This window comes from Rattus norvegicus, chromosome 8 (genome assembly GCF_036323735.1).
Source record: "Rattus norvegicus strain BN/NHsdMcwi chromosome 8, GRCr8, whole genome shotgun sequence".
In the NCBI taxonomy this organism is placed as follows: domain Eukaryota; kingdom Metazoa; phylum Chordata; class Mammalia; order Rodentia; family Muridae; genus Rattus; species Rattus norvegicus.
Window position 1 is genome coordinate 111,385,999 of NC_086026.1, and position 25,901 is coordinate 111,411,899.

At 46.2% G+C, this 25,901-nt stretch overlaps 1 protein-coding gene across 1 annotated transcript in view; it reads right to left on the reverse strand.

Annotated features, from left to right (window-relative positions):
• Positions 1 to 433: 433 nt before the first annotated feature.
• Positions 434 to 25,901, reverse strand: part of Ephb1 (Eph receptor B1) — a 437,328-nt gene continuing 411,860 nt past the window's right edge. The window contains exons 13-16 of the mRNA NM_001104528.1: positions 15,479 to 15,628; positions 7,711 to 7,904; positions 5,953 to 6,108; positions 434 to 1,944 (exon numbers count right to left, since the gene is read on the reverse strand). Of these exons, the coding sequence (NP_001097998.1) occupies positions 1,836 to 1,944; positions 5,953 to 6,108; positions 7,711 to 7,904; positions 15,479 to 15,628 (609 nt within the window). The 3' untranslated portion in view covers positions 434 to 1,835. The remainder of the gene's footprint in view (positions 1,945 to 5,952; positions 6,109 to 7,710; positions 7,905 to 15,478; positions 15,629 to 25,901) is intronic.

Sequence of the window (25,901 nt, forward strand, 5' to 3'; positions counted from 1 at the left end):
TGTAGAGAGTAGAAAGGGTGCTGAGCACAAGTGAGCCTGCAAGCATTCCTTCTCTCTCTGCTCTCAACAGTGGAGGAAATGTGGCTAGATGCTTCGAGTTGCTGATGTGTTGTCTTGTTTGCCATAATGGACTATGACCTGGAACCGTGAGTCAAGGAAACCTCTTCCCTCTTGGGCTGCTTTTGCCACGGGAATTTGATCGCAAAGCGCAGAGACGACGAAACTAAGATACTCCCAAACCAGTTACCCAGGCCTAGAGGAAAAGGCTCTCACTGCCTTAAGTTATGTGTCAAGTCTGGAGCCAAGGTTCCTGCTCAGACCTCTTATCTCTCTCACAGATGTAGCGAGAGAGAGAGCAGTCTAGAGCTTGGGCGTAAACTTCTCAGTGTGTGAGCTAAGACCAGGGTCCAGGGACACACTCTGACAACATCTTACGTAAACCCAGACATGCTTCTTCTCTTTTTAATTAGACAGATGAAATTAACAAGGAGATTAAGGTCAAAGGAGAAATTAAAAAATATTTAAATGTTAGGTGGAATTTACAAAAGCGAATCAAACAATGAACAATGAGGTGCAGGAAGGAGTGCGAAGAGAAACACAGACAAGACAGACACACTCCTCCATGCCACGTGGCTGTTCCTCCATGCCACGCGGCTCAGCCAGTCCACGGCCGGGCAAGAGAGAGCTCTCCCTCGCCGCCTCTCAAATCGCTGGTTCCGGGGATGTGCAAGAACATTCTCCAGAAATCCTTTCCCTCTCCTTTTCTTCAGATCTTATCAAAGAGTAACTCTTCAGTCAGCATCATTCTGGAACGGCCCACACTGCATCCAATCCAAACCACTCACCTGTTTCCTGTCTTAATTTGCAAACTCTTCAGAGACTATCTTTTTTTTTTTTCTTTCATTTACGTCCCCTCCCCCTTTTCTCTTCCCAGTGGCCCAAGCAGAAAGCCAGGCCAACAAGCATATTCCAGCCCCTTGAGACCTCCCAGGGCCAAAACCTTTCCCAATTCTTTTTTCTTGTTTGCATCTGTCACGAACAAGCACGGTCATTTTATAACGCAGACACACATACGTGTGCGTTCGCACACGGAAACAGGTTTTTCTATTTGTGTTTTTTTTTTTCTCTCCAATTTGTGGTTTCTTTTTTTTTTTTTCCTTTTTGCAGAAAATGCAAACAAAAGAAAAACAAGGTTTTCAATTGAAGGTACATTTCTTCTTCAATATGAAGACATTAATTGGATTGGTTGGATCCCCATGCAGTAGTGGTCAGCAAAGTCCTTTGGCAACTGACAGACGACATCTGGAGACTCAGGAGCTGGGTTTTATTTTGAAGAAACTTCCCTACATGAGTCATGAGCAAGGGAAATGGATGTGGGGGAGGGAGGAGGGGCTCTGAGGGAGGAGTACGAATGGAGGAAAGAAAAGAATGTCATTGGCGAGGGAGAGCATGGCACAGCCCAGGGCTTCCCTCTCTTCCCTCCACCTCCTTCCTTTCTTCCTGCAGACGGGGAACTCCAGTCCCTCTCAGATGGGAACTGAGTTCACCCTGGTTCCCAACGCATACGGTTTCAGCTTCGCTTCTGTTTAGCATCACCTTTCTCTGTCTTTATCGTCAATCATTACGCGTTTGGTTTCCCACGGCTTCTACACACTTCCATGGCCGAGAAATGGCGGTTGCCCATGGGCAGCAGGTCCAGTTCATTCTTCACAGGTGGGAAGTTGTTTCTCAGCCAAGAAGCTGATCTTTCTGGCACATTCCACCGTGGTCAACCTCTGTTTCCCCTTTGACCCTGGTCCTTTTCATTCCTCTCCTCCCCTAGGAACATCGAGTTCTCATGCCATTACCGACGGTGACTGGTTCATCTGGACCCTCATCGAGTGGATGCTGCTAAGAATCTTCTTCTGATGGCCTGCCAAGGTGACCCCTATTCTCAGGAGGTCTCTAGAAGGGAAAACGAAGGCAACGTAAGAGTTAGGGCAGCTTTTCACAGCTCTGACTTATCACCAAAGTGCATGATCCTGAAAAAGGTAGGGTAGGGAAAAAACCGCACTAAAATCCCAGAATCAATTAGCCCAAGTATGTATGAATAGTGTTGATACATATTGTCATTTAATTTGTATATGTTTGAATGTGTGTCTCTAGTGAGTGTGTTGTGTACATGCATTCATGCTTGTATATGGAGGCCAGTTGCCAGAGGCCAGCTTTGAGTGTTATTACTTAGTTATCATTCATTTTGTATGGTTTTATGATACTGTCTTTCAGTGACCTGGGGCATGCCAATTATGACAGTCTGGCCACTGACCCCAAGGGGTCAACCTGTCTCTACCTCCCCAGTATTAGGATTATAATTCAATGGCACCTCAATCAGCATCTTTATAAAAAATTATTTATATCATGTATATGAATACCCTGTCACTGTCTTCAGACAGCAGAAGAGGGCATCAGATCCCATTATAGATGGTTGTGAGCCACCATGTGGCTGCTGGGAATTGAACTCAGCACCACTGGAAGAGCAGTCAGTGCTCTTAACCACTGAGCTATCTCTCCAGTCCCTCACCCAGCATCTTTCACAATGATCTGGAGATAAGCTCAGGTCCTCATGCTTGCACAGCGAGCATGGTTCTATTGCCCCAACACTCGCTTATGATATGATCTTGCTCAAACTCATCTTTTTCTGTGCAGTAGCCCTCACCCCTCCTGCTCACCACCATCTGCTTGAGCTATGCTTTATTCCTCACCGGTGGATCCAGAAGCACCCCCTTCCTAGTGGCCACGACCCTTGGGTGGACTGGGATTTTCCTTTCCTCCGTGTCTGACTCTCCAAGTGCACACTCTGTGCTTTGGTTATTCTGCTGAGCTTTCTGCCTAAATTAGTGAACACCCACTGAGGTTGAAAAGCTGTGGGGCTTGCCTGGCCTTCTGATGTTTCCCTCTGAGCTTCCAATCTCTGACTCTGTTTGAATTTTAATGCCATGCATTTTTTTAAGAAGGGTGATCTTAAAATAACTTTATCTACTCAAGTAGGAAGCCCAAGAATGTGGCTGGGATAGAGGTTCGGATCGGATTCATCTGCGAGCTGTGTGAATTAATCTGAACAAGTTCATGGCTTAAATTTGACCTCAAGGAGACCTGTGCATCTTTCCTTAGCTGATAACAGTATAGAGCACTGGGCTATATACTATCCTACAGGGATGTGTTTCTTAATCACAGAGAGAATACTGCAGTCACAAATATTAAGTTTAACAGCAATCAGTTTTCCTATGGATAGGTGATGGGGCAAACACATGCTATAGAGCACACTATTCCTTTTGTCTCTCTACAAACCAAGGACACATGCACTACTTTTGCATGTGCATTCTCAGACAAGTGTCAAAGAAGCAACGCACTGGATATTACAGAGCAGGTGAGCAGAGAGAAGTGGGATTTAAATGTAAGAGCACGTGGTTCCCGGCCACCCTAATGGGCCTCCTCTCACACTCTTCTATGGTCTTGTTTATTTCTTCCAAGCTCCCTGGTCCTTTGTACACTGCACACCCTCACAGACCCTGGGGTGGGTCTGCATGCACTACGCCTTGGCCCTCACCGCCCACTCCCCTGCCCCACTTTAGCTGTAGTCAATCTCTCCAAGGCTGCAGCTGCTTGAGATAGGCAAAGTGCCCGTGTCTTTTATAGCAAATGCTTCTGGGAAGCATGCGTGAATTTTGAATTCACAAATTGCCCCGCCATCTATTTTATCAAGTTGCTCATTTTCTTTCTTGTCCCATCTCTCATCTCTCAAAAAACAAATTGAATTGCTCCAGTACTGTGTGGCCGTGTTTTACTTTGAACTAAATTCCTTAATTTTCAGTTTAACTTTCTTTTTAATCTACTCCTGGTTCCTTTTTCTGTGACTTTTCCCAGTCTGGAGGAATGACTTTATTTGACTCAGTTATGGAGGAAAGGGGGAGAAATATGCTAAAAATAAATAAATAAAAAGACTCTGACCGATGAGAGTGAACAGACTAGAGAGGTCCTGACTCCATAAACACATACTTAGGCTCTCTGATCGCCCAGGGGCATCCTTCTGGGCTCTGCAGGATGGGGAGGCCAGTTCATTTTAAACTTTATTTCTTTAAGTTCTGTGCTGTACATTTGGCAGTCATTCAAAATGTGTAGGGCTGTCGTTTTTACGGATCACCAGCAAATGGGCCTTTATAAAGGCATGTACTGCTATTCAGTGGATTCTAATCTCGATGCACACTCAAGCACCACCCTGGAGAAAAACCCAGATTCTATCATTTATGATAAGAGTAAATCTCACAGCAATAGAGCATGACTTCAGGCATAGGCTGGAAACAGTCAGTGTCTGGAATCTGTCTGCACTGCGGTGAGAAGCTAAGAGTGGGTCTCCACCCTTTTCTCCTGGATACAGCGACTGACCTGACTGTCAACAAACTCCAAAGTCTAGTACTGTGCCTGAGATATAACAGGTGATCAGTTAACGTTTGTCAGCTGCCTGCTGGGTTGACGTGTCATAGGCCACCAGAATCCCATTATGATCCTGTCAACACACACTGTAGCTTGGGTGCTTCATGTGTGTATGTGTGTGGGGTGTGTGTGCGTGTGTGTAAAAGGAAGGTTTGATTTCCTGACTTGCATTATTTGAACTTCTTTGAGTACAGAAGGCAAAAGCGAAATCTGAACCTCGTCTTTCCTGCGTTTCTTCATTTCTGTCACACATCAGAATCACCTGAGGAATATGGAAATCCCCTAAGGCCTGGTTTTCTGACTCATAGTAATTAACCAGAATCCTGCAGGTGGCATCAGTACTTAGGGATTTTGTAGCCCAGGCTGGCCTTGAACTGGATATGGTAACTGACGATAACCTTGAAGTTCTGATCCCCCTACCTCCCAAATGCACACATGCGCCAGCATCTCCAGTTTACACAATGCTAGAGGATGAACCCAGGCAAGCACTCTACTGGCCCCAGGCTAAGGTTTTGTTACTTCCCAAAAGTTCCCAGACTATTCCAGTGACCAGCAAAGGCTGGGCCCCCTTTTGGCCCTGAGGTAGATGTAAATTGAACCAGCAGCCAGAAAAGCAGTTTTGTGTCCCATCTTGCCCCATGTGTCCTACTATTTCAGAATCCGCTGAATAGAAAGATTGGAACTAGATAAATATTTCCCAAACCGCAGTTCCATAAAAACCTGTCCCTCAAAACTATGGTTCTATGGTCTTTAATAATTTGAAATGGGATTCTTTATTTCAGGATTTCTCATGGCCTTTATAATGCTAATATGAACAGTGAATCTCCACAAGGGTGATAGAGTGTGCAGTATTTCCCAAATTTATTTGACCGTGGGACCTTTTTTCCAAGGAGAACCTATTAACATTTCCCACAGCTGATGCTGCTTGGAACATTCTAGGGGAAATAATGGACCACGAGGATCTTTAGGAAACTGTCTAGCTCTCCTCTTATTTGAATAATTTTACTTTGTATATTCCTCAACACTCCTGCGGGAGGAGCAGGCTGGTAAATAATTTGAGGGGGGATGGAAATGTGTGTCTGTTTACAAAGGTTGTCCGAGCGTGAGGACGACGCTCCACACAGCTCTGAGTCAGTGCAGTACCCTGTTTGCAACTCAGTCTCAAGTGCAGGCTTCTGAGTCCTTCCTTCCCATCTGGATGCCCTCTTTGATGGGCTGAGTCTAAACCTTAGATGGGGGAGAGCCTCCATTATTAGACAAATCACATATGGCTATGACTATTAGGAACCTCACCTGGGGTTCAGAATAGAGCTCTGCCGGCACCCTCAGTCTGCCTCTATGTCCCAACTTCATCTTACCAAAGTACAGCCCCATAAGGCTGGTTCTACTCAGAGAAGACTCGTTCACCCGCATTATCTTAGGTCGCAGGGAAAGGGCCTTAACCCCTAGCTCTGGGCTGGATGAAGGAGTCTCATCACTTACTCTGATGTCATCTGGGTGACCAGCTGGAGGGAGGTGAAGCCAGCGGTGAGGAAGCTGTCCCTGTACTGGACCATTTTGATGGCACTTAGCCAGTCATCCACGGTGGTAAAGGCCGTGAAGTCTGGGATAGAGCGGTCAAGCAGGGGTTGGGAAGGCCTGGTGAGACAGAAGAACAGGTGACTCCACAGCTGCAGAGAGGTGACACTCCAGGCTGACCTTTCCCTCCTCTCCTGGCACCATCTCCAAAGCTGAGGGGCCGGTCATTTATTTCTGGGTATTGTCACAGGTCAGTCAACAACACAAACTGATTGGTACTGGTATTCAGTTGAAGGAGATGGGGACCGAGACTCCTTTATCAACTGAAATCATGGTGACTCCCCACCCAAAGATGTGGTCCTGTAAAAGATACATACGATTCACCACAACCTTGCCAAATCTACTGGCAACCGTCTTCCTTTCCCTGCTGTTTGAAAAGCATAGAGTGGAGTAGCCACCCAGCAACGACTGTCCTTTTCTGAACAGACTCAAGGTAGATACGTAGATAACTGAGCCAGTCATATTCACAGCAGCTATCTTGATGTCACTCCATCTTCACATCCGATTTCCCTCTAGGCCATGAGAGTTTACGTCCTGAATCTTTGCATGCCCATGCTTTAAGACACTCTCTTTTCTTTGGTGATTCTTGTGTTCTCCTTCACAAGGCCCACCCTGCAGTCAGGTCCAAATATCATACCCCAAGCTCTCTCTTCAACCCTAACACATGGCAAGCCCTTCCACAGGTGCTCATTGTTTGGAAAAATCAAGATATTGCCGGATGCCCAGAGGATGCTGAGTGGCCTTGCTTTTTCCCACCTAAGCAGCTTCCACAACTTCATGCTTAGCAACTGGCTGGTCCTAAGCCTCTGACTCTTCACAGGCTCAGGACCTGCTCTTTGCCCCCATCTCCATGGGCATCTAGTCAACACACTCTGGCCCTTCCTGTCTCCTCTGCAATAGCATCACCAGATACCTCTCTGCTGAAAATGGAGGTATGGACTCTGGGTGTCTGCACAGGACTCTGCCACATCAGCCATTAACATCTCAATCTTACTTTTTAAAAACTGACAACCGATCTAATGATGATAATCATCTGTTTCTAAATTATTTTAAACCACAAAATGGCAAGAACTACATCCTACCAGTACCAACACTGGGTATGGAGACCGGTCTGGCCTCACCTACTCCATTTTGGTTGAAAAGAGAAATTTAAAAAATGAAATAATGCAAATGTATCTAAGGAAATCACAGCAGATGTATCTGACAGCTATTTTGTGCATCCATTCATATCAAATGAATCTGCATTGTATTTCTTTGTCCCACAGGAATCATAGCCATAGCCTATCTAACTGTTGGCCCAAACTCCAAGCCTAGATAAACTAATGCAGTTAACAAAAAGATGCCTCCTTAGGAACAAGATCACCTAGAAATAGTGCATCACTGATCATATTAGATACAGTCCACTAATATAGAGCCCAGTGCTGAGTCCACTGTCTGCCAATAGCTGGTGGAACCCAGACCAGATCTCTGCCTATCTGTCCACAATGGAATGTATTTTACAGATGGGGAAGATATGAAGAAGGCAACAATCTGGGAATGTCTTCCATTGGTGAACAATCTGTGCTACTCCGACTTGGTCCAGGGCAGAACAAAGGCTGCCAGCCATGCCCCTGGCTGTGAGAACCACCACATCGAGGCATTGCCCTGCTCCACTAGACTCACACAGCGGTGATGGTTGCCACAGTCTTGAGACTAGCTGGGTTCCGGATCATCTTGTCCAGGGTGTTGACGATCTCTGCAAAACGGGGCCGGCTATTTCGATCCTTCTGCCAACAGTCCAGCATGAGCTGGTGCAGGGCAGCTGGGCAGTCCATAGGAGGGGGCAGCCGGTAGTCCTGCTCAATGGCATTGATGACCTGTATTGGTACAAAAGGATCACTGTAACTAGGAACTGTCCTACTAGCTAGTCATTAGAATATTCTCCCCAGAGATGGGGTGTTCACCAGCCAGGCTGACCCAGGTGCTCTCACTGCTCACCACATATTTCCTGTCATAGGATCTTCTGAGATCTTGGTTTCCCTACCTAGGAAGTAAAGACCAGATTTTGTCCCTTTGGGTCTCCTGTACTTGGTGCAGGGCCTGATACAACTGGGTCTCTGTAAATATTTATTAAGAATAAGAGGGTCAGCAGGCTGGAGAGATGGCTCATTGGTTAAGAGCACTTGCTGTTCTTGCAGAAGATCCAGGATTGGTTGCCAGTGCCCACATCACAACCTTTTCCAATTCCAGTCCAATGGGATCTGACCCCCTCTTCTAGACTCATCTGCTACTGCCGGCCCTATGGTGCACATACAGACAAGCAAACAAACATACATAAACACAAATAAAAATGTAAATAGGTTTTGAAAATGAGTGGGTAGAGCTAGAGAGATGGTTTGGTGGTAAAGAGTGTGTACTGCAAGCAGCTCCGACATTGTGCAGTTCATAGGGGCCGATGGTCCCAGGACTCCAGCTCTAGAGAGATTCAATGTCTCTGGCCTCTGAGGGTAGCAACACTGCCGTGTGCACGCACACACACATATATGCACACACACAACATAGGAGCTAAGCATGGTATGCAGACTAAATCTAGCACTTTAAAGGCCAAGGGAGGAGGATTCTGAGTTCTGGGCTAGCCTGTGCTAATTTAAAAGACCGTCTACAAATCAAAGAAAACAGGGGGCATGGAGATCAAATCACAACAGGGGCAGATGTTATGTGGAAACCTGGCTATTTATAAAGGATGCTCCAAAAGCCTGCGATAGCCTCTTTCTCTCAGTCCTGAAGGGAAAGGAAGAGAGAAGATGAATCAGCAAGCCCCAGTCCATGCCTGGACCCCTCAGATGCTTCCAGAACGTGGCTGCCCTAAGCCTCCTGAGATGCAACCTGAAAAGGACTGGAGGTCAAGGTCAAGAAACTGCTCAGTGCAGCCACAACAGCCCACAGACCAAGGTGGGCTCACCGAGTGAGTGAACACCTCTAATCCAGTATGGCTGGCTTTCACTACCTCTGCTGAAAAAGAACTCTGTAAATGTTTTTGGAACCTTTTGGTGGCTTACTTTTCAGATTTATGTGTATTTTTACATTGCACTTTTAAATTTTTTTTATTTATTTAATGTGTAAGTGCGCTGCTGCATATACATCCACATGTCAGAAGAGGGCAACAGATCACCTTGTAGATGGCTGTGAGCCACCATGTGGTTGCTGGGAATTGAACTCAGGACCTCTGGCAGAGCAGCCAGGGCTCTTAACCGCTGAGCCATCTCTCCAGCCCCCAACACTGCATGATTCTCAAATCATGTAAGTCAATTGTGCCTGCTTTTCACTTTTCATATTAGAGAAAAATCATATATGACCCAAGTTCTAAGCATTTGACTGTATAGGGGCACGCTCAAAGAACATCAGAAAGCTGGACTCTAACCAGCCTGTAAAGTGGTGTAGCATTTAAGTGAAAATGAGCTACGCAGGCAAGCAGAAGGGTGAGATGTGTAACTGTACAGGACAGTCATGCTTTCATAAAAAATGTCATAGCAAAACAGCCCAGCACACACACACACACACACACACACACACACACACACACACACAGAGGCCGTAGTTGGATATACACTGTGGGACAAATTACGGTCACCTCTGGGCGGAGAGGACCATGGACGCTCTTTATGTTTTTTCTTCTCGCTTGTTTGTATTTTATTGTCTGTAATAATTGTGAATTGATTTTATATTAAACAGGTGAAGCACTTCAAACAACAAAGAAAATTATTTGAAGTTCTGTAATTTTCTGGTAATTTTACCTCAACTTAACAAAAAAAAATCAGATTCGTTTCAACCGATTATTCTTTTCTTTCTAACCTTGTAAATTGGTCAAAAAGTGAACATCTTCAATCAGCTTATATTTTTGCAATTTGTGTGGACGCTCCATAGGATATGAGATAATATTAACTGAGGTTACTAGAGATAATAAGTGTATTATGTTTTCCATTCATATGATGAAAATGAGTATACCCTTCACATTAGTATCACTACTATATAAAATAATGAGTGACTAGAAACGTTCTCTTTTGAAGAGTATATTGCACTGACTAATTTTTTTCTCCTTCAGAGTGCTGTCGGTCAAATTCCCTTCTATCCTCTTTGGAGGACATTGTGGCCATATTTTCCCCATGAGGAAAGTGGAGAGATAATCAATGAAATATTCTGCGTGCAACATATGGTGATAGGCTGCAGCTAAAACATGTAGGATACCCACCGTTAAGGTGTGTGGGGGCAGCGCTGTGGTCTAACCCTGGAGGCCACAGCACTCAGTTAGAGCCCTGGAGGTATCACAGGCTGAAGCAGGGTGGAGCTAAGCTAAGGAATCCATGAGAACCAGCAACAGGGTATTGTTCCCATTAACCTGGCTCATTGACATCTGCCTGTTTCTAACTCCTTCCAAGAAACCAGACTGAGGGGCATGGCGTCTCCAAACATGGTGGAGATAAGCAGGATTGTCCATTGAGGGCTCAGAGGAGCTCCGTTTAGGTCACTTAAGGCCAAGCTCAATAAGGCCAGCAGGAGGGGCTAGAGTCCAGGTCCCCAGTCTCATGGGGTTTGGGGATTCCAAAGTCCTCTATGCAAGGCAGCAGAAGGCATTAGTGTTCTCCCTAAACTCCTGAAACTGATTTACAAACCAATTTTTCCCACAAGCAAATCAACTCCCCTCCCTGTCTCAGAGGAACGGTGCTGAGCAACACTAGAGCAGGAGCAATGCACTTATACTGGGGACCCAGGCACTCCAGAAAGGGCATCAAGAGGATGGGGGCCACCCACGTATATGCCAACACTTCTACCCATGAGCTTTACACCTAAACAATGCCACCTTGCTGATAACTGCCCTCGTGTTTGCTTTGGCATTTTTTCTATTTGCTTGGCATGAAAATCTTCTTTTGAGGAAGATATCAAAATGTCACTATCTCTTAGAGCTCCTTAAAAAAGTCAGCCAGGAGCAGGGTGGTGACAGTACTACATAGGGACTGGAGGTGTTGGCAAATGGATCCTGGGTGCAAGTTCTACTTGTTTTTAATCTATGAACTCCAAGGATGATCAATGGATTGGAAACTGCACAGTGCATTGTTTGAAAAGCCAGATGACACAGTGAAGGGGTACATGCTAATTCTATACAGATGGCTGACAGAAAAGTCCTCATTGTACGGAGGGAGTTATCACTACACCTTTTCTCTAGTGGATATCTTCTCTGCAAGCAAGAAGAGGCTCCTGCCATTTGAGAAGAGTAGGAAGATAGTGTTGGAGATCTTCAAGCACACAGTAAAGACACATTGTGACCATATCCATTTCTCAACTGTTTCTAAAAAGGACAACCATGGGAACTCTTCCCATATTCATATTTATGAAGTAGCGGTGACTTTACTCCATCAGATATTTCCTGTAGATGATCCTATTGCTACTATTCAAGCTGATACCCAAGCACTGATACTTCTAAAGACTTTATCCTGTGTACGAGTTTCATTTTTTATAGATAAGAGTGGACAGAAGCTACTTAAGGCAAGGAAGAACTATTTTGGCTCACAGGTTCATGGAGTTATGGTCTACTGTGGTTTGGAAGGCACGGCAGAGGTCAAGGTCAGTTGTTACTTGTTATACAGTGCCACCTAGGAAGCAGACAACTTGGGCCAGAAGGGAGGTTGCCTATAATCCTCAAGGCCTGTTTGCCAGTGAGCTAGGCCTCAGCTCATAAAGGTTCCACATTCTCCAAAACCAGCATCTCTAGCTGGAAACCAGGTATGAAGACACATGAACCTATGTGGGGATTTCACACTCAAAGTGTAACACTCTGATGATTTAGATGTCTTCAAAGGCCGTGTGTTCAAGGCTTGTTCAGTAGCCTATGGTGCTAGAAGGAGGTTATGTAACTTTCAGGAAGTGTGAGCTAGCTTGAGAAAGAGAACATCGCTGAAGCCATGCTCTTGAATGTGGTATTGGCAGCCTGCCTTCTTTTCCTCTTCCGTTTTGTTTCCTGACTCTGCTAGTTGATGAACATCTTCCTCTGCCACAGGCCCTGATGTCCTGTCTCACAGAGTCCTGGAAACCATGAAGTCAGCCAACTGGGAATGACATCTTTAAAAATAAAACAAAACAAAATAAAAAACAAAACCCTTTTTCTCTTTTAAAATAGTTTTCCTCGGGTGTTTTGTTATAGAAAGGGAAAGAAAGCTGATTAATACAACTCTCAACCTCAGAGGAAAAAAAGCCTTGGTCATCCACTGGGGTTTGGGAAGCACTTACCTGCCGGTCCTCATCTTTGACATGATTTCATTTGGGAGATGTTTGTTCTCTTTTAAGGATTTAGAGCTGTTCTCAGTTTTGGAGTGCATAATACGCATGGCTATTATTAAAATATCGTTAAATCAAAGACAATGTTACAACTCTATTAAGACTTTGACAACATTTCCTGTCACACCTACCTCACAGATGTGGACAGTGGGGAGGAGAAGGTCTGGAGAAACACTTTTAGTCAACACATCTGACTGCAGTAACAGTGACCACATTTGGATTTTATGGGAAGACTTAGCCTAAGGCCAGGGCCCAGGATATCCTGCCTCACAGGAGTGAATATCAGTTGGGAGAAATTCTAAGTCCCTTCCTGGGTTCACAGCAGGGTGAGGTTTATGAATATTAAGAAGAGTGGCATTTGAGGTCAGCCTGGTCTACAAAGCCAGTTCTGGGATAGCCAGGCCTACACAGAGAAACCCTGCCTCTAAAAAAAGGAAAGAGGAAAAGAGAGAGAGAGAAAGAGAGAGAGAAAGAAAGGAAGGAAGGAATGAACGAACAAACAAACAAATAAACAAGGGAAATGAAGCAAGGTATCAGAAGTAATCCAGGAAACTTAATCTGAGTTTGCTGCATAGGCTGCTATAACTCCTTTGAATACTCTCCCCCTGCCCCAAATCTAGTATAAGTAAGCATCCTAGGGCCAAACCAAAATGCCAAGATAGGCGAGTATTTCCTTGTGTTCACATGAGCCCAGAGATGGTAGTGGGGGTGGTTGGATTGGACCCAGGAGCCTGTAGAAAATTCTGAGTATTTTCAGGTATTTTAGGAAGTAGCTGCAGCATCTCTGGAAAGTGAGCAAAGTCCCTCCCTCAAATTCTGGGCTGAGTTCTTGGCTGTCCCTGAACACAAGTGTATTTCCCATTAGCGAGCTGGAGGCAGGTGGTACCTACTCGACCCTGGACTGGGGAGAGTGAAGTGGAGGAGCTCAGAGCACTGGAGGAACCAGGGCAGAGTGGGTTAAGTTGAGCTCTGATGTTTCAATGAAGCCGCAGCTCCTCTCCACAGACACTGCCACTCTCATTATCTCTGTCAATCAGATCCAAGCAGCAGAAGTTCCAAGTTGCTCTCTCTGGCTGACAAACTCTCTGTACATGTTCAAAGACCTTCCTGAGCTCCAGAAGCCCAATTACCAGCACTCCGACTTGCCTGTGCAATTCTCTTCCTTAAAGCCTTTTCAATTGTCATCTGTAAAATCCTTCACAGCCACCACCTCTATGCTTTCTGATGAGTGTGACTGCAGCCCAGCTGCTGGGAGCCCCTCCTGTCTCTCTCCCAGGCCAGGTCCCAGGGGATTTCTAAATGAGCATGATGTCACCTCCTGTTCCCATTAGGAAGAGAATTACACTTGGGACAAGGCTTGGGGATTTTATTTTGGAAAAAATACAACAAAAATGAGAATTTTCGACTATTGTGCAGATGTTCACGTTTCCTCTGAGTCTCCATTCAAACCTCAAACATCCAGGAAGTCTCCTCCCCACCCCTAAATGCTCCCCAAACCCTCAGTATATGCCACTGAACTGTAAACCCCTCAAGAATGAAATCAGCAAGTGCAAGACTCAGTCACCATTAGCACAAGTTGACTGTGTTGAATGAATGTTTGGGGAATTCTTGAAACCCGGTGTTAGAAATTCTATTTGTTCTCAGCACAAGTGAAAGCATTGCCCACAAATATCTTAAGTGTCAAATCTCGCCTGTCTGTTTTGTAATCCATTCTATGTGAGCTGAATTGTTCTTTATCGGATTAGGGTCTCTGGGTGGGGACAAGATGGGTCTGCATTGTCTGGCTAGTATTTCTCACTTAGACACTATAGATGGAAGATGTGTGCAGCCAATTTCATAAAGGCAGCCGAGTTACTGTCAGCTCCATTGCTTACTGATTGGACACACTACAGGAGCAGAGTCGAGGTGTGGCTAATCACAGATAATAGAGGACCTGGATGCCACATGGTTACCATCAGGACCTGGTTATGGGTGCAGTCATCTCATCTGCTCTGAACTAGAGCACTGCCACCTTTCTCAGTCTTCAGAGAAAATCCATAAAGACTGGCTGAGGGCAGTTTTCACAAGCTGGGGAATGCCTCCAAGGCCATCCAGGCATGAATTCCCTTACAGTGTGACTGTAGGAGCTGAGTAAATTGATCTACACTGGAGATAGCCCTGTCTCTTCCAGCTAAGAACCTTGGATAGATGAGGACTGTTCCCATGAAGGTGGGAAGAGGAAACAAGAGACACATGGATGCGGGTTTTGCAAGTTGCAAGCCTCTGAGCACCAAGGGGGAAAAGTGGGCACTCAAAACACAGAAGAGGAGTGGTCTGGAAGGACAGCCCAGGCCAAAGGTGATATTGAAATCCAGGCATATTATCAGACCCACATCACCCCAAAGCTTTTGTTACTCTTTATTATGAAGCAAATTTCCCATCCAGAAAGAACATCTCCAAAAGTATGCCTCCACTTGTAGCATCTTTCTTTAATGGCCTCTTCCTTCCCATTCTCACCCTCTTCAGGGAGGGCAGCCTGAAGGGAGATTGATGAACTCCACACCTCCCATAGACAGGGCCCTGCTCCTGCAGCCAGCCTGAAGTTGACCTGCTTTGGGAAGCTTTCTTAGTGCCCTCTTTGCTGATATTACCACAGGTTCACCAATGCTCTGTTCTTGGGGAACAAAGGCTCCTTATACCTCCTCTCTTTATGCCTATAGCAATGCTTCAGGAACTGTAACTGCTTAGAGCAGTACAATTCTCACAGGTGGCACAGGATGTAGACTCAGTCTAGAACTTTCAGACCAGCATCCCCCCTCCCCCCAAATCCCTATCATGAGAAAGAAACATTGGCTAGGAATTGCTGTAGAGTTTCTTGCTTAGTTTAGGTAGGGTCTAGTTATGACTCATGGCTAATCAGGAAACTCCTGCTGCCCTTATAGACTTTGTGGTTGGTGAACCTAGTGTGTTCCACACATGACTCTCTGGTCACTTCAGACTTCAGTCTCTGCGTTCCTGACTGAATTCAAGTTTAGGGTCATGAGGTTGCTATCCCAAGTTAGAACAGAGGAGGCCTTGGCACTCATGGCATGAGGTATACTTGGATGGGTGTTCACATCCATTAGATGTGGCTGGTACTTACATCTTGATTGGACATATCCCAGTAAGGTCTCTCTCCAAATGACATTACTTCCCACATGACAATCCCGTAGCTCCAGACATCGCTGGCTGACGTAAACTTGCGGTAGGCGATGGCCTCTGGAGCTGTCCATCTAACAGGTATCTTCCCTCCCTAGAAGAAGATGAAACCAAACCGTAAAAGTAAAAAAAAAACAAAAAAAAACAGACATGCGTCTTATTCTACACCATACCCTGTGCTGCCCCAGCCTGTAAACTAGGACAGCCAAGAAACTCCTTGACCTGGAAGCAATAAACGTTGACAGTAGTCTACTTAGAGGAGCTATAGGGGACCAGCAAGGACTCTACTAGCTTCATGGAGATTTCACACATGAAGGGGATGGCAGTGTTGAGATTTCATCATCCCACCCTGATATCCTGCATTGATTTTACCATCAGTGCTGGTAAGGTGGTGGGAAGAGAGAGCACAACCATCCTAAAGTTCCTGGAACCACAACCGATTGGCTACTGGAGATGCAAGCTATGGTTGTCACTGTTTCATGTCTATGCAAACAGCACAGGTTTGGTGTTAGATGTGTTTGAGTTAAACAGAAGCCTTGGCATTCATGGCACGATGTATACTTGGATGGGCATTCACATCAATTAGAGGTGATTGCTACCTGCATCTTGATTGGACATAACCCACTATGGTCTCTCTCCAAATGGCACGATTTCCCATAGAAATGTAATGAGCCCTAGGGATCCACAGGGCATAGTCTCTGGGGACACTGAAAAGTCACACCAGTTGCCCCTCTGCCACTGCTCATACTGCGCTCCATTTCTGAGGAAAGGTTTTCCCAGCTCCATGTTCTTGCCCTACTTACAGCCATGGGTTGCACTGGGTATGAGGAGCCCTTGGCCTGTTTGTATGGTGGTCACCCCAGCTGCCTTTCAGAAGAGGTCAGGATCTAGGAGATTAGAGATCCTGTTTCCAAAGGGCTGATCTGGTTTTGTTTGGTTATTTATCGCTTTGTTTTTGTTTTTATTTCTTCTTTTTTGTCTTGAGGGCCATATTGAATGTGTCTAACTTAATTCTCTGGCCTTTACATTGCTTCTAGACCTGGTCAGCATTGTTAGACTAAGAGCTAAACTTATCTTCACTGTTAGTCAGTCAATGAATGAGCAAACCACACCTGCATTTGCTGGGCCTTGTTAGATGAGGATTTGGGGCCTCAGAGAAGAGCCCACCCAGTGAGGCTACAAACTGCTAACAATGTTTATGGGACAGTGGGCAGGCAGACGAGGAAACAAACTCAAAATATAGTTAATACCCTTGAAAAAGGAGGGGGTGTGGACAGAGGTTAGCTGTGGGGGATCTGAAAATCAGGGCACTAGCTTCAACACAAGTGCTGGCCTTTTCTACCTATGTGGTCAGGGAAAGCAGTCAACCCCTCGGGGATCCTGGTCATTAGCTGGACAGTCTGGTTATCCTGTGTAGTAAGGGACTACTGTCCATGGACATCTGATGGTGAACTGCCTGTGTATTAACTACTGTTCTCACTGTGTGCTAGCTACTGTTTCTACTGTGCTCAGCTCTAGAGAGCAAGTCATTGGCCAGACAAATTTGCTGCCAAAGGGAAATCCAGGCAGAGTGAAGTAAAGGGCTAAAGCAGCCCAGCCTAGTGAGGCCAGTGATTTGTCAGAAGGAAACAGAGACTGGTAAGGGTGAGATAGAAAGTAAGGCAGTATGGGTTATCACACACACACACACACACACACACACACACACACACACACACACACCTACACTGACTTTATGTGTTAATGTAATCTGTGTCAAAGCTGTCACTCAAGCACATCACTCCTTAGGACATGTGTGACCTTTTTTTCCTACCCATTACGCTAAATAGCATATCTTACTACATAGAACTGTTCTGTGCCTAGACAGGGGATCACTCCATAATCCCTGAAACTAAGGGAACCAGATAATGGAAGCTATACCAAGGGGCAGACCTACAGACCCTACCCCACCTTCTCTTCTCCTAGGACTCGTGCTTCAACTGTAGGAGGCTAACTTTTATATTGAACACTCTTAAAATTCATTCAAATCATCTATACTGGAGTTCAGCAAAAGTGCCTGTTACGTATATAAATGGTTAATCTACAGGATGCGGGAGAAGCAACAGTAAGTGTATTTTTGTCTGGCTTACTCTCCAGGGCTGGGAGAAATAAAGGCCACCTGGCCCAGACCTCCCCCGGCACATGTCCAACTTTCTGCAAGGAAGACAGTCCTGATTTCCCCTGCGGATTCTGGCAGGTTTTTGTGGTGCGAGATGTCCTCAGCTCAAATGCCAAAAACATGACAAATACCTGGAGGCTTAGGCTGCCCTGCAAGGGATGCTCTGTCCTCACTATACCCCAGAACACAGATGCAGTCACTGGCTTTAGCAATATGGTACCCATGGCAGAGAAGAGAGGTGGAATCATCTGAGGGACCAGTAACTGCCAAACACATAAATGTCAGTGGGTGGTAGCTCAGAGAGCCTTGTTCTGTGTTGTCCTTGAAAGAGAGATTGTTGTCACATCTTGAGATAGACAAACTTCTCCACAGGGAAAGGGCTTCTGCTTTCAAAATACTTGAGTTGGATCAGGGATATAGCTTAGTCGGTAAAGTGCTTGCCTCGAAGCCATGAGGACCCAAGCTTGATCCCCAGAACCAATATAAAGAAGGCCAGATGTGGTGACCTGCACTTATAATCTCAATGCTGGACACAGGCATATAATATGCCTGGGGCTCATGGTGAGCCAGCCTAGTCTACTTGGTAGGTTCCAGGCCAGTAACAGACCCTGCCTCAAAACACAGTGTGGATAACACCTGAGTTGAGACCAGGAGGTGTGAGTGTGTGAGTGAGTGAGTGTGTGTGTGTGTGTGTGTGTGTGAGAGAGAGAGAGAGAGAGAGAGAGAGAGAGAGAGAGAGAGAGATTCATGTGAGTGAGAACTTATCAGCAAGACTAAGAGACATAGGAGACTAAGTAGAGAAAGTCCGTAAGTAAAGGGACTTGGGGCTTGCTTATCTTTTGTGTGTGTTTATTGCAAAAAGGAGAGGGATGAAGGTGTAGTTGTGAATTTCAAAGAGATGATTTGGGAGTCTGGAAGTGTCCTCCTCTGCCAAGTCTGGAGCAGACCCCAGGGGCTGTCAGCGACAGCTGTTGAGCTGCTCCCTCTTGCATGTAAAGTGGCAGTGCCAGGCCCACTGGCGGGCAGCCTTGAGCCCTTCTGCCACCTTGTACTGTTGGGCCTCACTGAACATGGAGCTTGGCCTGTCACCACCACTCCCTCCATCTCAGCAGGTGGCTGGGCCTTCCAGAAGAGCCACCCTGGGCAAGGAAGTGACAACTTGTCATGGCTAGCTCTTCTTGGTTGAGAAGACAGGGGCGCACCGACCTCTGGAGTAGAACAAAGGGAAACACAGAGTCAGGGGAGCAGGGGGTGGGTGCCTTCCCTCCCAAGGATTTTAAATTTCTCTTCTGTTTTGTTGTACCACACAGGCAGTGTTGTCTTCTCATGCTCACTGGTAATTACAGTGACGGTCATGATTACTTAACTTGTCTCCAATTTTATGACAGAAAATCTATTAGGTTAGAGGATGCTGACCAGCCTCATAAGGGGACTGAAGAACAGGAAGTAGATAACATTGCAGTAGGCAGGGCTTCCACAAGCCAGGAAGGTCTTGCTGCTTGAAGAGAAAATGTGAACCAGAAGCCAAGGCCAGTCCATCCACATGGCTGCAAAGGGAGTCCCTTACTTTCCAATGTACGCACTAAGAAGAGGGACAGAGAAGCAGTGACTTGCTCTATTGGGTGGTAGGGAATGTAAAAGAAAAATTCTTGGTGTGCTGAAGCATGAGGAGGTTCAGTAGGAAGGAATCAACATCCTTGTGGACAGAGAAAGACTGAGGAGACCTTGCTTCTGGACCAGTCTTCACACAGCACCCTGTATGGCCTCTCCCAGAGATGCTGAGGGCACAGGTCTGTACTCTGCAGGCAGTGATATATTACCCCCGCTCATCCTTGCTGTGATCAAGTGCCTGACAGAAACAAGTTCCCAAAGGAATCCTTTATTTTGGCTTGCAGTTTCAGAGGTGGTAATCCATCTTGGTGGTGAGAGGTGGAGCTGAACAACTCATATCATGACCGGCAGGAAACAGAGAGGCACACAGGAAGGGGCCAGGGTAAGACACTACTTCCAGGGACCAAGCTCCTCCAACTAGGCCCCATAGAAATTGTCCTCGATGCAGGGCCCATTCTGTCCTCAGCAGGGTCCTGGGGACATAGCAGCAATGAGACTCAACTCCTACCTCAAGAAGAAAAGTTTATCTCTGCAGCCACCCGGTCAGTACATCGTCTTGTCATGGTGAGGATGGATACAAGGCACACTCTTCTGCTCTAATCCACCCTATAGGAAGGATGGCTTTCCTAGACCAAGTACTAGCCTCAGGACATAACCCTCTGCTGGATACTCATCTGAGAGGAGCTTTCTCATGACAGGCATGGTCATGATGTCTCTCTCCACCATATTCTGTGAGACAATGTCTCTGTGGGATTATGTAGGAATACAGGCACTAACGAATACTGACTTTGGTGACTATAGACTTCTTCACAAAATACCCGACTCATGGTGCAGGCATTTCTGAAAGTTTGGAAGTGGTAGGTTTATGACTAAGAGTATCACACAGTGGATCTGAATTTCATAAACCCACTGCTCCAGAAGGTTTATAATATAGAAAATATGTTGGAATTTTCATGGGCCAAGCATTTAACTCATCAAGCATGCTATTGTTATCATCAAAGAAAGATCTGCTAAGAGTGATGAGTTGGACTATGTTACCCACAAGGAGATACGTCCATCTTCTAGCCTGTTATTGTGACAATTGGATTCTGGAGGATATAATCAAGTGAAGATGAGGTCATCCTGTATTGGAAAATGACCCTACATATAAGGCTGGCTTCCTTATAAGAAGATCATGTTCAGCTACGGCATCACAAAGGGATAACCATCCTCCCAAGACCTGAGGCAGAGAACCAAGTGGTGAATCTACATAACAGATAGGTGGCTTCTAGGAAGGAGAAACAAAAGAGATTCTGCTCTGTGGCCTTAAAATGAAGTGTGGCCTTAACTAAAGAAGAAACTCTGGCTCATAGCCTCCAGAATTGAGAAACTGAATTTCTGTTGTTTAAAGCCAGATTACAGTCCACAAAATCAATGGAGAGGGACTCGTGGGAACTTGCAGAGATTGGGGAGGCCTAGGTCCTCTACATATAGGTTATGAGTGAGGAGTGAGTCATTTGGTATTCTTGAGGGAATCCTCACAGTGGGAGCAGTGGCTATCCCTAACTCTTTGGCCTATTTGTGGAACTCTTTTCCTCCTACTGAGTTCCCTTCTTCAGCCTTGATGTGATGCGCGCCTTGTCTTATTTATTGTAGCGTGTTAGCCCATGTTTAGTGTACGTCCCTGGGAGGCCTGCTCTCTTCTAAGGACAGGTAAAATGGGGTTGGGTGTAAGGGAGAGCAGAAGTGGGAAGGAGAGGCTGGGGTGAGGGGAGGGAGGAAAATCTACTGTTGGGATGTAATATATGAGATGATGATGACAATAACAACAACAACAACAACAACAATAATAATAATAATAATAATAATAATAATAATAAGCTGGATTGTTTTACTTATTTTACTTTCTGAACAACAATTGCAGGAGGCTACTGCATGGACTACACACAGCAGTTTTAAGCAGCTACTTAATATCATTGCTCCGAGCTCTTAGGTAGCCAACCAACTCTTATGAGATGTTGCTATTAGAGAGTGGTCCGACCTGGGGATGAGTGGTGCTGCCGACATCTTATATCAAAGCCTCTTAATTAATCTTGGGCCCCAGTAACATTCATACGGTGCTGTTTATCAGACCCCAGCCACAACCCACGCCATGGAGAGCTCTCTTTCCTAGCATGCAGTAGAGTCCTAAGATCTAGGTGGCAACTTCAGCCAAGACAGCCACACTCAATGTACCCAACACAAAAGGCAAGGTGGACTCTGCATACCCGGGTGGCCCAGCCCAATCGTGTGTGCCCACTGCAGTCACTCAGGGGACATCTTTATTCCACCATCTGCCTCACTTATGTAGAGTTTCTGGGAATGATGCTCAAGGTAGGTTTAACAGGAATCTGAGTTGGATTAGAATCACTAGTATGTGGTTCTAATACATCGACATGAGTTGCCCCTGAGACGGCAGAAGGGGGTGTGAGCCCTGGTGAGCAATGTCTGCAGTAGGTGAATCGGCTATGCACGCATGGCAAGTATCTGCCAATATTCTGCTAAGTCTAACAAGATCTTAAGTTACTCAGAAGGGAACAGAGGGCAAGTTTGCCTTGCATGGCAAGAGTCACTCTGGAGTGGGCAGATTGGACACACCCCTCGAGGCAGTGAGCATTCTGACTGTAGTTGACCAGCCTGGGTGAGGCGGTCACCCATGAAAGCAGCTCTGTTGCAGTGCTGGGTAGACAAGTTGGCACGCAGATGGGCCCTGTCTCCAGAGCTTCCCCCCTTCCACTTCCCGCGCCCTGTTCCTCAGTCACTGTCTGCTACTTTGGACCAAAAAAGTCAGAAGTGAGTGAAAGTGCTAAATGGGAAGAGTATTTCAGAATGAGTGGCTGACATCAAGGGTGCTGACAAGCACACCAACCCATTTTCCTCAAACTAATAGGTAAAGTGATTTTTTTTTCCCTAGGTAAGACTAGAATGGGTCAAGTTTCTGCTTGCGCCCTCTGGGCTCCTGACAGCCAGTGGAAAAGTCTCCTCTGGCTGCAGAATTGCAACTGAGCCTATGTAACAAAGAGGTGCTTTCTAGGATGCCAGGAAATTGCAGGAAAATCTTCTTTCCGCCTTTGGAAAGAGTTCATCTGGCCCTGCTGCTGCCTTCCTTCTAGAGGCAAGCTCTTGTTAGAGACACTGCAATTTCTTCCCTTGCTAACGATTCGGATGCACCAAACAGAGGACTCTGAGAATTTGGTTGGCTGGTGGGACAGGTGAGCTTCTGAGAGGGTGATTTCATTTGTCTTGCAAATAACACACACATGCTACCCAGGAGAGGACTAGGAGACAAGAGAGCCAGAGAAAAGACACCCAGCCTTGGTGACTGCAGACGAAATTGTTTCTAAACAGAATGTTTTTCCAAGGGTTTTCTTGAAGCATTAGCGGCGCCTACAAAATGAATGACACAATGTATTTCGTACAAGTAATAAAATATGTGATTTGAATAACTACAAATGAAAAGATTTACAGTCAGTGGGCTCCTGGCTGCCTCTCCCCTGAGCTTTGTGTATGCCGAAACCCTTCTGCAAGATGCTGCAAAAGGTAATTGCAGCCCAAATATCATTTTCCAGCAGCTAGAGAAAGGCCTATTTGGACATAAATTAACTAAAAATATGCGGGTGATAGTGTGTATTTCATGTGTGAAGAACAGAAAGGCCACTTGGTGACGTTTCCGACTGGGGGGGTGGAAAATCCCAGTTCTGAACCAAACAGATGAAACAGAAGTCGTTTCTCTGTACTACACTGACAGGAAAACAGCTGGCTTTTACTACCCACACCCAAAACAGTCCCCGCCGCTCGATCATTATTATCTGCCGTCCTCGTTCACTTCTGGAGTTTACAATTAGAAAGACAGAACAGCTAGATGGGGTAAATGATTCCAGAGCTGCCTTCATTCATTTGACAAGTACCTGGGAGGTAACCTTCCTGCTGGCCTGGAGCAGTACAGCAGAAGGAGCTAACAGGGTTTCTGCCCTGAAGAAGGCACTCTCCAGGGAAGCCAGCAGTGTAGACCCAGTCACTGAGGTGTAGGCAGGTTCTCTCCTGCATGGGTTCCCAAAGCTGAACCCTGCTAGCAATGCTCCTGAAGAGCCATCTTGGAAAGGAATGGATAAAACGAAGGAACTGGAGGAACAGATTCTCTGTGCCTTTTGCCTTAGCAGACTGATTGACTACTGATAACCCAGGGAGGGGTCCAGTCATCCATCAGGGATCTAGTGAACAGGTCTGAGTTCCTTTGCTATGGAACAAAATTCCCTTATTTATGGCTCAGGGACCATGAGTCTCTAGGGCCTCTAGATGACAGGTGGGCATGGAGGATCGGGAAGCAGGGAATAGGCAAGGTTGAAAAGAGGTTCAAGGCTTACCCAGATGCTACTGTTCCTTTCTGGGACCACAGCTACTGTGTCATTCTCTGCTTCCCAGACCCCCGCATGAACTAAGCTTTCTCATTGCTTCCTCACCCTCCTCAGCCCCAGCCCACGCTAAGCAACTACAGCCCACACCCCTGCCCCGGCCCCATCTCTAGACAGTTCAGTTGCTACATCTCAGTGCTTCAGCTTGTCCACAATCCTTGGATGCTCCTGCCTTCCTCCTCCTACCTCCATCCCTGTGCTTCCCCTGCCCCATCACACCTGCCACACCTCCCATTCTATTCTATTTCTACTTCTGTGCATGCAGGGCACTGGGTCTTTCTGCTGCCTATCACGGGAGTGGTCCTCCTACAGCCATGCCCAAGGCAGGGCTCTGACAGTGAGCAGAAGAGGTTTCTCTGCTCTAGATCAGTGTTTCCTAACCTGTGGGTTGCGGTCCCTTGTGAAAGTGGGGGTGGTGGTGGGTGTCTCCTATAAAATATCCTGCATATCAGATATTTGCATTATGGTTCACAACAGTAGCAAATTATGGTTATGGACTAACAGAGAAAATAATTTGGTGGTTTGGGGTCACCACAACATGAGGAACTGTGAATTAAAGGGTCACAGCGTTAGGAAGGTTAAGAACCACTGCTCTAGAGAAAACAGGGGATCTCAGAATGACACTGGCCTCTATTCTGTCATCCTGGAGATTTTAGTCCAGCCTTGAAAAAAACTGTGGCATTTGATCTGACAGCCTCGCCAAGGTCACTATGGTCTCTGGTATTTTTCCTCCTATTAGTGGAATATAAGCATCTGAGGGTCACTGATAATAACTTACAGGTTTATTCTCACTCACCCCGTATTCTCTGATGCTTTACCAATGTCCGCTGACCACACCTCGAATCTCCTTTCTTATCCCCACCTCTAAAAGCTACTCTAAAACAATCGCTCCCGCTCACATTAAATATCTCAAGCTCCCCTGGCCTCCTGAACAGCACTCCCTTCTTGGCACGGCTTCTCCCTCAAACAAACCCAGCAGTTATAACCAAGTCACTTAACCACTCTGTCTTACTGTCTCCACCTGCCAATGGGGATAATAATGCTTAATTATCTCAGAGGGGTGCATGAGGAGCTGTTAGCTAATGCTGGCGGAGTGTGCAAGTGTGTGCCAGTAAGGCTGCTCCACCTGCCACCCAGCAGGACCCCTGTTCTCAGACGCTCCTGTCTTCCTCTAGAGGCAGTGAGCAATGGCTAGGGAGAAAAGGTTGGAGACAAGCCCAAAGGCCGCCTAGAGGGGCCAGCTTCTTCCTGGATATCTTCCACACCAATAGTGTGAATGGATCCGGTATTTTGAATCTTGATTTATAGCCCCTGGGAATGAAGCTACCCAGGGTACATACCTGATGAAAGGTGGTGGGGCTACTAAAAACCCCCAGCTTACACTATGTTCCCCTCCCATTGGAGAAAGGAAAAGAAGGGAAGATAAATGGAGAAGTGTGTTCCCATGCATGGAAGGCAAGTGGCACCTTTCCCCATACAAGCGAAGAAACAGGAAGGGTTCTGCATTCTGTTCTCATATGCGGAGCCCCTCGAATCATCATGATCTTTCTCTCACACCCTCCCTCCCCACCCCTCCTTCATAAAGCCTTAGCAAGCTCAGTGTGCAGGCTGCGGATAAGTGAAGGGGATCAGTGGTACTCTGTGAGGAAGGGGAGTCAGAAATGGGCTTATCCCAACTGCTGCCAACCACTTCCATCCCCGGTACCAGAGGGAAAAAAAGAAGATATGGATGCAGGGGGAAATAGTGCTTTACAAAACTAGAATGGGAATGTAAATAATAGCATAGAATCATTCAAGATGGACGACATGTTCCCCTCTGGGAGTCTTTACATATTTTACTGCCTGGTTCAAAGGATGAGCAACATGAGGGCAGAAAGGGGACATGGCATCCCAGCTTTGGATGGTGCAACTTAAAAAACGGAGAGATTGGAAGTGAGGAACCAGCAATTTGTGGCACAGAGAAGCACGCCTGAGCCCACCTCATTTCTTATTTTCATCCCCAGGTAAGCCACCAATGGTAGACATTTATGCTCAAAAGCTGAGGACAGAGTATAAAGAATGGGATAAAGTCTTAAAAACCATACTTCAGACCAAGGATCAGCAGCATGAGAACATGCGAGAATCTTTATGTTCCTGACCCAGAGTGTTTTCAAGGCTTCCCAAGCAAA